Source organism: Thunnus albacares, chromosome 19 (genome assembly GCF_914725855.1).
Source record: "Thunnus albacares chromosome 19, fThuAlb1.1, whole genome shotgun sequence".
NCBI classification, from domain to species: domain Eukaryota; kingdom Metazoa; phylum Chordata; class Actinopteri; order Scombriformes; family Scombridae; genus Thunnus; species Thunnus albacares.
Window position 1 is genome coordinate 21,709,730 of NC_058124.1, and position 13,111 is coordinate 21,722,840.

The 13,111-nt window shown below is 38.4% G+C and overlaps 1 protein-coding gene across 2 annotated transcripts; it reads right to left on the bottom strand.

Annotated features, from left to right (window-relative positions):
• Positions 1 to 769: 769 nt before the first annotated feature.
• Positions 770 to 12,446, bottom strand: LOC122969734 (probable ATP-dependent RNA helicase ddx6). Of its 2 annotated transcripts, none has more exons than XM_044335680.1 (13): positions 12,248 to 12,446; positions 9,252 to 10,369; positions 9,058 to 9,162; positions 8,773 to 8,902; positions 8,468 to 8,614; positions 8,100 to 8,194; positions 7,805 to 7,927; positions 7,220 to 7,348; positions 6,862 to 6,978; positions 6,355 to 6,418; positions 6,148 to 6,249; positions 5,751 to 5,970; positions 770 to 5,621 (listed from the first exon to the last, which is right to left on the bottom strand). In XM_044335680.1, exons 2-12 carry the CDS (start codon positions 9,492 to 9,494, stop codon positions 5,756 to 5,758), a joined length of 1,470 nt encoding a protein of 489 aa, XP_044191615.1. In that variant the 5' UTR covers positions 9,495 to 10,369; positions 12,248 to 12,446; the 3' UTR covers positions 770 to 5,621; positions 5,751 to 5,755. The 2 variants fall into 2 exon arrangements, with proteins under 2 accessions (XP_044191615.1, XP_044191614.1); XM_044335679.1 differs by having other exon boundaries at positions 770 to 5,626.
• Positions 12,447 to 13,111: the final 665 nt, after the last annotated feature.

Below are 13,111 nucleotides of genomic sequence, written 5' to 3' on the forward strand. Positions count from 1 at the left end.
ATGAGAACTTTTACTGCAATACTTTCACTACATTTTCGTGCTAATACTTATGTACTTTTACTTTTCATGCAGGACCATTACTTGTAATGGAGTATTTTAACATTGCTGACTATTGAGTATTGGGGCCATGTTTTGACCCCACCTGTTACTGCATATAATCCTGTTTTCATCAAGTGCTGATCAGGCACAGTGCACATTTAGATGTATTTAGGAATATACAACTTGTAAGCCAAATATTGACTGAAATGATAATGGTATTAAAATTTCACACGGAACTGAGGCCACATAATTACATAAAAACTCAGGACCATCTGGCAGACATTTTGGTCTAAAGTGACTTATAGTATATGTGCATTCAAACTGCAGGAACAAGAGCTCAATGTAATGAAAAAATAATTTAATTTACTTAGCCTATACAAAATAAACTTAGTCAGTGCTACTGTAAAAGTTCTTACTTGCAAAATTATACATTTGTGTTTAATAAAATTACCATAAACTGAGACACAGTGACTCCGGTGCTGAGTGTCCAAATGAAAGAAAACCTGCACCGTCTCAGCCCTCCATGACCCCCAATACTTTGTCAGAGATTTCAGTGATTTGTAATAATCTGTTTATGGTCCTTTAAAGCAACCTTATATATCAAAACTCCCCATTGTCTTCATTCATATCTATTCAACAGGAAGTTAGATATATAATGTCTAACTTCTCTTGTATTTTAATCATGTAACAACTAAAGTGTGTGATTATACAGAGAACAACAGACAGAGCGTAAATTTCAGTTCAATTTATTGGATTTTATAGCCCCTGCGTGTATTTCCACGTTACAACAGTAGAGGACAGAGTGATTAACACAGGTCATTGAAATACCTTATGTGTCTCTCTCTTCAATGCATTTTTGTAAGGAAACAAAAGGGAATGAAAACATGAAAAACATTAACAATGCAACGATGACATTTTTGCATTACCACCCAATAAAGACTGTTACTGAGTTTTTTTTTTGATCTACTGACATACGACAAAGGAAACGGGACGATGACCAAGGAAAATAAGTTCCCAAAAATGTGGAGTGTGGTTTTAGCGCTATTTTAATTGAAGTCCAGAATGTTTTAAACTCACTTGAAATAGGACTGAAAAATATTTGTTTTGGGAGAAGCTGCTACCGATAACTACAGAGAGAAGACGGAAAAAAAAAAAACAAATTAAAAAACTGTGACAACAGGAGGGTTTTATGACAATATTTTTCTTCCATGAGGGATCGATTGAACCAACATTTTTGACAGCCAATTCAGAATCATATCACCACTCCCTCCTATCCCCGTTGTAGAGAAAAATACTGTTGCAACGTTATCCTCAGCTACATTCAGACCAAGAAATAAAAATCTGAGAGCCAATTAGGAATCTTAACACCCGTTTTCTATCCTTGTTGCAGGGAAATACTGCTGTAACTTTATCCTCAGCTTTTCTACGACAAATCTGCTGAGTTCATCGTTAAATTTGGTTGAAACTGCCTGAAGCGGGGGTGAGTCTACATTAGTGCAGCAAATTAGAGAGATCCAATTCAATTCAGCTGTGCACAGTAGAAGTATTAACAGCAATTCAGGCATTAATACTATTTCTTAAAGACAGGTTTGAACTTTTCTTTGTATTTCCACCAATTTAAATTTTACAGAACCTGAAGCAGCAATCCCTACATTGCCATTTTTCACCCGAATCCTCACCCTTTTCTGATTTTTTTTTTCTTTTTTTTTTTTTTTTTTTTTAAACAGTTACCCCTTTCAAATAAGTTTCTGACAAATATCCCTCCCACCCCAGTCAGTACACCTGACTCCACAGGTCAGATGTACACACACACACACACACACACACACACATACACACAAAAAGACGCCTTGACAACATCAGATGACAAAATAACAAAGTCACTCAACATTCATAAGTGCATTCAACATAACCTCCTTTGTGACCGCTGACAGACGAGTTATAAAGGGGACACAAAAATGTACAAATTCATGTCATTCACAGCTTAAAAGGAAACGTACAGTTTATTACAACATGGGTTTTATTTTTTCCTCGCTTTGACCATCCGGCTGTCAAAGTGAGATCTCGAGACGCCCCGTTGGAGCCATTTTTAGTGTTTGTTGGCTTGTTCAGAGACGTCAGCAATTACTTTAGTGAGAAATATGTGATCACAACTAATATAAACATACAGCCAGAGAGACGGATATAAAACCCAAGTTGTAATCTAAGTTTTAGGAGACAATCCCAGGGAAAAGTCTACAATGACTTACATATATATAATTAATGAAACTAGCTAAGAGACTTTTAATCTTAGGCTATTCAAATTCTGAATATATCTCTGCAGTATTTGTCGTTTTTGGGTCACAAAGGAGATCATGGAACGACTGTCAGGGACGTGATCGGGAACACAAAAACACGGAGAAGAACAGGAAAAGTGGAAATTTGTCGTTTGAAATGAGATTTACGTTCACAAACTTGGAACTCCTGGAGTAGAAGAGGAAGGAGGTGGAGGAGGGAAAAAAAAAAGAACAAAAACAAAAAATAAATCACATCCCTGACAAATGTAAACACCCATTCTGATATTTAAGACATTGTATATCGCCAACAAAAACACAAGACGAGTCTGCACATGAAATAACAGGGGAGAAAAAAAAAAAAAAAAAAAAAGCAAGTGACATACGACTTTTACGCTTACATGCAGCCTCAAACTGTTAACAGGACAGTTTAATTCTTATTTAAAAAAAAAAAAAAAAAGAGGAGTAAATCAGTAACCAAGTTGACTAATTATACTGAAACTTAATGCGGTCTGATGCTCCAGAGGAGAAGCTGTTAATCTGGTCTGCAAACATCAGTGAGGTTGAAGCTGCATGCAAACGTAGTGATTCTTAACAAAAATCAGCCTGTCACAGCTGCAAGCACGCACACACATCTCACACACACACCTTGTTCAAACAGTCGCCTGCATTTCACTCACACACACACACACACCTCTCCTCATGCAAACACACACCTACACATCTCTCTCTCTCTCTCACACACACGCACACGACATTCCACTTTTTTGGTTTTGCTTCAATGTAAATCCTGAAAATCTATTTCAAGTTAAGAAAAAAAAAAAAAAAAAAAAAAAGGGAAACAAAATTCTACCTCCTCCGCCCATGAAGCAAAGTATTTTCTTTTTTTTTTTTTTTAAATGTAATTGTAAACGACTAGTGTAAACAATGAATCATTCACGAGTTTTTCGAAATGATTCATAACACCTCGTATAAAGATTGCCCTAGTAGAAAACAGATTGAGTTGCTGAAAACTAATCACAGCACTTTGATCATCCGTCACACAAACATGGAACAGGTTCAAGAAGATCACAGTGCTTCAACGCTTTCCAGAAACTCTCTCCTGTATAATTTAGCGCTCTCTCTCTCTAGTACTTAAAACAAGAAGAAAATAAAACTCTTTTAAGCGTATTGTTTACTTTTGAGGGAAAAAACTTGAAATCAAAAGCTTTTGTCTTTGCTCCGCTGTTTTTACTGGAAGCTTTAAGTACCAGAGAGAAGGAAAGATTCAAGATGCCCCCCCGAGAGCATCTGATAAAACACTTGGCTTCTGCAAACCCACCCGAACCTCCACAAGTTACCCAGTGCTAAGCCTCACAGTGCCCGCCCCCCTCCCCACCTCCCCCTCCAAACTGCTTTAAGCAACATCAAAAATAAATCTTAAAAAAGCAAAAATACTTTTCTTTTTTATGTCTTTTTTTTTTCATTTGTGATGCTCTTTAAAGGGGAGGACAAAAAAAAAAAAAAAAAAGAAAGAAGTCACAGCTGCCTGTTCAAAGATGCTACAATTTTGCTTTCAAAAACAGAGCCCACCCCTCACAAAAGAGAATCCTCACATTTATAATTATAAAACAGAGCTGTGCTGGGGGAAAACAAAAAAATATGAAAAAAAAAAAAAATTATATTGCTGCTGCTGCAGAAAGACTTTTTCCTGATTTTATCTTTAGTTCAATTGAAGGTTTGTGTTGTACTCTTATAGACTGAGCAGGTTTCCTCTTCCTCTGGTACATGAAACCATCTCTTATCTACTATACATTTCCATAAAAATCATAGCCTGAAGAAAAAGTTTCTAATGCAACAGCAGCAATACAAACGACAACTGTCTAATATGCTTAAGAGCTTGGCGTTCAGCCACTGGGCAGCAGAATTCACATTGGCAACGAATACATTCACCAACTTCAGTCTGTCATGATGGGGCTTAAAAAGAAAGTTTTCTCTTAGAATTTGCTAAAATGTTTCATTTCCACCTTTTTTTTTTTTTTGACTGACAAACTTAAAGATGTGGGGAAGAAACGAAAAGAACAGAAAATTCAAACCATTGTTTTGCACCAACTTCCACAATAACCCTGTGAATCTTTTACTCCTTGGACCTCTGATAACTTTTAACACTCAATCGATCAGCTGTTTATCAGCTTAGTGACGCAAATTCTGCTATCAAAACTGTTTTGAACCGGTCTCTGATGCATCAGTTCTGAGCTGTAGCTGCATGCAGGATGGGGAAACCAGTTTTTTTTCCCCTCCCATCTACCAGCTACAGTGGCTGACAGGTTTACAGTATTCACCAGCCAAATGTGATTTTTGTTTGTTTTTTTTTAAAAATGTAAAAGAACCTCCGGACGTCACCTGTCTGCGGGCGAGCTCACCAGCGACAGCCGTAATGTAACAGCATAATGCTGCTATAAATTCCCATGTTGTTTGTGAGGTTGCAGGCAAACATCCATGAATCAGTACGGGGGGGGGGGAGGAGAGAGGGGGGCTTGAGTCTTTAGGCCGTCTTCTCATATTAACTCTGCACATGTATTATTCATAGTGGTAGGGAAAAACAGTCACGCAGTATTTAAATAAAGCTGCCCTTTTTTATTGCAACGTTCACATTAAAAATAAACGTTCACATTCAGGATGATTTTCAAAAAGGTGTTTGAGCCGTGTTTTGACACACAGAAGAGTGTGTTCTCTTTTTCCCTTGCATAATGGATGTTTGAATAAACTCGGGTTACCGTTTGATTCATTGTATTTGTGCTCGTAACTCTGCTGCACGACAGGAGACAGCAGGCTATGAATGGATGAGTGCACATGGGAGTAAGTAAGGCACTTAAGTGACAACAGCAGTGTAAGTGGACAGAACGATGGCTGGTGTAAGTGCACCATTGTAACATTAAAACAGACCAACCTTGCTGCTGGCAATGAAAACAGTCTCCAAGGACGACGGGTTCAAAACAGCTTTGATAAACATTTGCACTGCTGTTTTCATTTCAACAGCCGTGTGCTGTAACCTAAATATACTTTAGGAGAAATATTCTAAATGGTCCGTGTGTGAGTTTGGTGCAAAACAAGATAGTTTAATTTTCTCACTTAATTAAAAAAAAAAAAAAAAAAAAAAAAAAAAGGAGGCAGCTCTCTTTGAGGAAAAGCTAAGGAAATACTGAAAAATAAAAACAGCCTTAATATCCATTCGACAGGCTCTGAAAATGAGTGGAAAAGTGAAACTGAAGAGTTGCCTGAAGCCTGTGTGCAAGCGCTGATGTCTGCGCAAAAGCCTGGTGTGTCCAGCTGTCCTGGATGGAAGATAAAAAACAAACAAACTTTGATTACAAGGACGGCTCTTATTTATTTCATGCAATACAAGTGTAAAATTGAGTTGCAGTTCAGCTGCAGGCTCGCTGACTCTCCCTCTCTCACCTGTTTTAGGTGCTGTCTTGTTGGCGTCCTGATTTCTCCTCGACCTCCTCCACATCACAGTCGGCGCTGCCGGAGTGGAATTCGGCGACGTAGAGGCTCTTGTCGATGCTGCTGGGAATGGGCTTGATGTCGGTCACCAGCTGGTCTTCGATGGCCTTCAGGTTGAAGCGATCCTCCGATGTGATCAGGTTGATGGCCAAGCCCAGATGACCAAACCTCCCTGAGAGAAGATTAATGATAAAAATTCACCATGACGACCTCTATCCATCACATTAATTAGATGTTTGCCTGCTGAAGATTCCCATAATAAAGAGTGAAGAGTTTCCACCAATGAGAAAATTATACTCAGCAACTCTGTGATGGAGCAGTGCAGCTTGACGAGTGGTGAACGACATACCTGATCTTCCAATACGATGGAGATAAGTCTCAGCATTCTTGGGGAAATCGAAGTTGATGACCACGTTGACAGCCTGGATGTCAATACCTCTGGTGAAGAGATCTATTGAGGGACAACAGTGAATGAGATCAGCGGCGGTCTACGTCTTTCTGGGAAATATTTGGTAGGTTTTTCCTGAAATGTGGTGAGTATAAAACAGGAACTCACCAGTGCAGACCAGGTTTCTGCACAGTCCATTTCTGAAGTCGTGGAACACACGGTTTCTATATTCCTGAGAACAAACGAGACACGAAATGTTTCAGAAGATGCTTTTGGCTTTGTTCACAAACATTTGAAGCCACATTAAACATTTCTGGCCTTTTTGCCTTTTTAGCAGACAGCTTGAGTGAGTTAAGTGACATGAAACAGAGAAAGGGAGGATGAAATGCCACCAAGACCCCCTAATCCTCAGCCTCATTAACATTTATAATTTAATGTTATGATCCAAAACAATCTAAACTGAGGTTTTGTGAAACAGTTATTTCTAGTTTATATATTTTATGAAAGGTCTTTTTACAGCTATTAAAAGTGATTTATACATTTATACAATTCATAAATCCTATAAATATATTTCTAATTTGCTTTAATCATATTTGAAATAGTCATGCAGCAAAACAGTGGTCATATAAAAATATACAAACAACAAAAGGGATTTAGAGAAATTTCTCTCCTCACCTGCATCATCTTGGCGTGGATGTAGAAGCAGGAGTAACCCAGCTGGGTGATCTTCTTTGCCAAGAGCTCCACCCTCTGAGTGGAGTTACAGAAGATGATTGACTGGTTGATCTGAAGCTGTGAGAGAGAAAAGAAGAGAATATGTCATGGATCAATGTATCTTTTGCCCCTTTCCCCCCGGTTTCATTGTGACTATCCAGAGATTACAACAAGTGCTGTAGTGACCACAAAGCTGCCGACATGAAATCTGTGCACGGACAGTAAATATCATCTGCATTTCATTATATCACATTTACTGTCCTGCTGCCCTCGAGCGAGGCACCGGTACTTTAAAAGTGTGTATGAATCAGTCAGTTACCCTGGAGAACAGTGTGTTGAGGCAGTGGACTTTCTGCCTCTCAGTGACGTAGGCATAGTACTGAGTAATGCCCTTCAGCGTCAGCTCCTCCATCAGGTTTATCTCGTAGGGTTTTTGAAGGTGCTTGGCCTATAGGAAGGACACACGGAGGATAAAGAGAAAAAAAGGCTGAATTTACAATATCAGACAGCAAATATATAGCAGTGATTTGACAATTAAATGGACATGGATGCGATGTGTGCCTTATTTAACTATTATATGTGTTGTTTTGTCTGTTTTATGCGCACCAGGATATGTGCACTACTACTGTTCACACACTTCCTCAGACACACAGAAGATAAGAGATCTCTGTGCATGATCGCAACACTGAAGACTTTAACAGGCTAAATATCCAAACATTCAAATCCTGTGACTGTTAGCTGAAACGCTGTAGGCGAGGACTGGAAAAATATACAACAGACCAACACAAACGCAGGATCGGGCGCAGTGTGAGAACAGCTTGATCTGCAGTGTGAGCCGAGCTGTGCCAAGTGGCCCCGAGCCATTGTGTTGGCTGAGTGGCGCAGCAATTAGCCGACTACTCACCATGAACTTCTGCACGCTGATGGGGAAGGTTGCAGAGTAGAGCAGGATCTGCCTGTTCTTGGCCAGGAAGCTGATGATATCCTCGATGAGCACCACAAAATCCTGAGACAGCAGCTTATCTGCCTGAGAGGAAACAGAGACAATATGACATGAAGAGAGGTAGTATGTTCGAACCTGAAAAAACAAAATGATGTGATAGTGATTAAAAAAAAAAAAAAAATTACAAGTACATCTGATGCTTTTCTTTGTCAAATACTGATAACACTTTCCATTTATTAGTTTTATCCATGTTTACCTCATCCATCACCATCATCTGGACTCTATCCACCTTTGCCACTCCTTTCTTAATCAAGTCCAGGATCCTACCAGGCGTGGCGATGACCACATGCACTGATGCGTAACAGAGAAGAGAAAAATCGAACTGAGCAAACAAAAATGCTGTGAAATGATTTTAATAACTACAAACTTAAAAAAAAGCTACTTTGACTACACAAAAAGGGTGATACAATATTGAATTATGAATATTATTGTAATATATTGTAATACCCAACATGCAGATTGGATTTACTCATTTGTGATATTGTAGTATTTGTCAGCACATGGCGCCGCATGTGGCCAAAAAAATGCTGTGAAGTGTGTTAGTGAAACAACGTGGGTCCTCACCGGTCTCGTCAAGGCGCATGATGTCATCTCGCAGGTTTGTGCCCCCGGTGGTGGCCATGACTTTGACTCCTCCCAGGTGTTTGCTGATCTGGATGCAGATCTGGCTCACCTGCAGTGCCAGCTCACGGGTGGGCACCATGACAATGGCTGGAGAATAAAAAAATGCATGGGAGAGATTACAATGAAGCATGGTTAAAAGATAACTAATGTAACCACGCTAGAGCAAGAATAAAGGGGGGAAAAAAATTGAGATTGGAGGTTTCAAACAGGCAGGTGACAGTAGAAAACTACGGGCAGGGTCTCACCCTGTATGTGGTCCTTTTTAAGGTCTATCCTCTCCAGCAGTGGGATGAGATAGGCTCCACTTTTTCCTGTTCCGTTTTTAGCCCGGGCCAGAATATCCCGTCCAGACAGGGCGATGGGAATGCTCTCCTCCTGCAAGAAACCAAAAATCCAAACTTTAGTCTCATTCTGTCACTACAGTATCACACCTAAAATATAATTATTTCACTCCATGTAAGGGGATGTGTTTGTTTGTCACATTGGATTAAACTCAGCAGAAAAGGAACATTGTTAGACGTTAACCATACCTGGATAGGGGATGGTTTCTCCCAACCCATCTCAAAGATGCCCATCAGGAGTTCTCGTTTGAGACAGTAATCTTCAAATTCATTCCCCTTAGTGGACGTCACATCCTAGAGTACACACAGAAAAGTTAGGGTGATGGTAGAAAACTAGTTGTGAGCTGAAGTAAGAATAGAAACCATTGTCAAGTTTGACTCACTGAGGTTTTGACCCTGTTGTCTTTGGGAGGGAGCTTTAGGCTCTTTTTCCAGTCATCTCCAAACTTAATGCCTCCTCCTTCTTGAGCCGCACTGCCTGGTTTCTGGGGTGCACCCAAAGCCTTTCCTTGAGTTGTGGGTGCTGGCTGGACTGAAGCTGGTTTGGTCTGTCCTCTGAGCTGCCCGTTCTGCTTGTTCAGTCCCATGACGACCGGGCCAACGTTTTCTGTTCTGGCGGTTGCCATTTTTCCTGTTTTCCTTGCCTTGTTTTTTTTTTTTTTTTGTCCTCTTCAAGGTATTAGATTTCTGCTTCTTAGGTTTTTCTTTTTAAAAATTCTCTTCAAAAGTAAAAAAGTTTAATAAAGCATTAACAAACAATATTCTCTATTCTTTTAAGTCCAAAGCTTTTACAACAGAAGTCAATTCGTAGTATTTACATATACACATGTACGTGCAGTTCGGTCCCCTTCAACAACAGAGTGACTGACGTACAAAAACAACAAAAAAAAAACAAATTTTTACACAAAAGCTCTTCAAAATGAAGAGAAATTTGCATTCATTTGCATGAATATACTTGCCCACAATATAGAAAAATTATATGTGAACAAGTATCAAAGCGGTTCAAGTCCTGAAATAGAACAACTAAGGCAATCTGAACTTGGGGAATAGCTTCTTCAATATAATCTTAGTTCAATACTTTAACTTCTGTTTCTAAATTGAACAATATTTCCTGCTTCCACTTTGAGTCCATAAGAGTTGCTCAATATTCCTGTCCTCGAAAAAAGGATGTCCAACTTTGTACAAGTGTTTCCCCAAAATCATATAGTCTGTACTGTTCTCCGTTTATTTCCACCGTGTGGGTATATGTCACTCCACGTGTGAAAAAACAAAAACAGTTGTTTCTCCTGAAATCACAAATCTTACAAGGGGTAATCTAGTCCGAAGCCAAAAAGCTTTCCACCCCCTTGAAGTCCTCAGTGTGCGTTTCCTCTCTGCTCCAGTTGTTGGACCTTCTCTCCCTGGACACCACAGGCCTCCAGGTCGGTGCGTGAAGTGTGTGAGTGTGGCCGTGATCAACCTGCTTCCTCCTCAACGTCGGCCGACAACTCAAACTCGTCACCTAAAAGAAATCCAATCGAGAGATTTTATAATAGACCCTTAAGCAGTTGATTATGTAGGCCATAAAAAGAAATATGACTTTAGTTTTTGAATATTGTTTAGGGAATTTATCAAATACAAAGAGAAAACCTTGACTAATTAAATCTCTTTAAATGCAAAGATTTGCATGGTTTGACATGAAAAATCAAATACTTCAGATCTAGGAGTTGTTAAAGTAAGACTATGCAAGTACAGCTGCAATTAACTATTACTTTCATTATCAATTAATCTGCCGTTTATTCTCTGGATTAATTGTTTAGTCTATTAAATATCAGAATATTGTGAAAAGTTCCCAGATGATGTCTTCACATTGCTTGTTTTGTCGGGCCAACAGTCATAAAAACCAAAGATATTTACTAGTTTATGAATATAGAAAACAAAGACAAAGAAAAAACAGCAAATCTTCAAACTGTTTAAATGTATGTCAATCGACTTGTAAATTGATCAGCTGATTATTCCAGCTCTGATACATCAACTAACCTTTTCAGCATGTGGCCACTAAAAAAAAAAGAAGCAATGTCAACTAACAACATCTCATCACATGTTGAACTGTTTAACACAAAGGTTGATTTTCTTTTTCCACACTGATCAATTTGAATTATTCAAGAGTATAAAATCGATAAAAATGTCGAAAAATGTCAGAAAATGGTGAAAAATGCTCGTTATAATTTCTTAGGATTCATTGTGACATCCTCAAATGTCTTATTTTATCTGATCAATAGTCCAAAACAAAGATATTCACTTTACTATCATGTATGACACAGAAAAGCTTCAATTCCTCACATTTAAGATGTTGCAACAAGCAAACTTTGAGCATTTTTGCTTAAAAAAAAGAAAGAGAAAAAAACCCCCACAACCAATTATTCAACTATCAAAAAAATCAATTTTCTGTTGATATCGACTGACTGTTGCAGCTATATATTTATTACCCAATTTTTGTCTTTGGTAACTTGTCATTGCTGATTTGAATTTATTTATTTAATTTTACAAACAAAAACAAGAAACCAGTTTCAGCTTAAATTGATAAACTGAAGAACAGTGAACATTAGTTTGTGCAACTTTGATAACATACTGTCATGTTAGACTTCAGAGCAGTGAAACACTCCAACAGTTAATTCACTTTATCTGTTAATGAAGGTTAACATTGAACAGGTGAACTTGCCAGGTGGCAGATTAGCGAAGCCCAAACAGACAGGATTTAAAATAACACTGACCTACAGCAAAGGCTCGAGGTCTGACTGAAACTGATTCAATACAGTTTTCTTAATCAACTATCGTAAACTGCATGTCGATGTAATTTTTTTTTAGACTTTTCTTTTCAGCTTCTCTGCTCGTGTCTCGACTGTTTTTAACAGTTTTTAATTCAGACCAGCGTCAGTTTATTAAGTTATTGCTCCTGTATTCAAACCTTTTCTACAAACAATTAAAATTAACTAAAATTGTAAAACATTCAAGTTAACTGTGTAGCTATGTTAGATTTTTACTCGTCGTGTTTTACAAATCAATAACTAAACAACGTTACGGCTAACGTTAAGTGTTAGCTCTAAGCTAACTAACGGCTAAGCCGTTGCAATACTCGTATTTTCAGACTTGTAATTTACATAATATGACAATGTGTGTGTATCAGTAAAACAAAAATAACGTTGCGCATTTTTTTTCTTTACCGTTACCCTTTTTTACAATTATATTGTCAACATGGCACGATTGGCAGACTCGCTAGCCTCGCGGCTAATTTAGCACAAATAACTCCAACCGCTAATGTTAGCTACAAGCTAGGCTGCTCTCAACAACTCGGATGTTTTTAGCGGAGATTGGACGGTTCGAAGCACCGCAAACCTACCTTAGTTTCTCTGTTATTTTACAAGGGATACCCAGTTTGTGGTTGATCAATTATTTCCTTTATAAGTCGTTTTAATAACTGATTTTTGCTTGAAATAAATCGCCTCTATTGTGTTTCTTCTTCCTTTAAATCAACATGGTCGCCTTCTTCTTCGTCTCCTCTTCCTCGGCGTCTCTCTCCTGTTTATCACATGTGAGACTCTACGACGCTGCTGCCACCTGCTGACGAACCTGATTAGTGCTGCAGGAAAAAAATGTAAAGGATAAGTTCACAAATTTTTAACTCTGACTTAAAACAACAGTCAGGTGTCCATAAAAACACTGAAAGAGTTTTTTCTCGCTTTAATCATTCCTCTTGTTCATATTGGCTGTTAAAAGATCCCCTTCAAATGTGCTCTCAATGTAAGTGATGGGGGCAAAAAATTCACAGTGTGTCCAAACAGTCATTTAAAAGTTTGGTCTGTCCTCTGAGCTGCTCTTCTTTTCTTAATGCATGCTATACAGTTTTAGACTTTTAGATGTTTTTTCCATTCCAGGGAAATTTTTGTTTCCATTGAATGAACATGTTTGAGTTGCGTAATCCAATAGAATCTGCCTTTATTTTTGTTGGTTACATGATGATTTTGTGGTCATGCAGTTTAAGTGCAGATTGATTTGAAACAATAGTTTAACATTGTTTATATTGTAAGTTGAATGGAACCCACGTATGTCTAAAACAGCAGAAGAAATACATTCAAATGTGTAAAACACAACAGCAAAATGGTTAAGTGTGATATAAAGAACATACAAACTGTAGCAAACGGGTTCAAACACGCAAAGCCACTGAACAGTTCCCACGCAAATTTATCCTGTCTGACAGAGGATT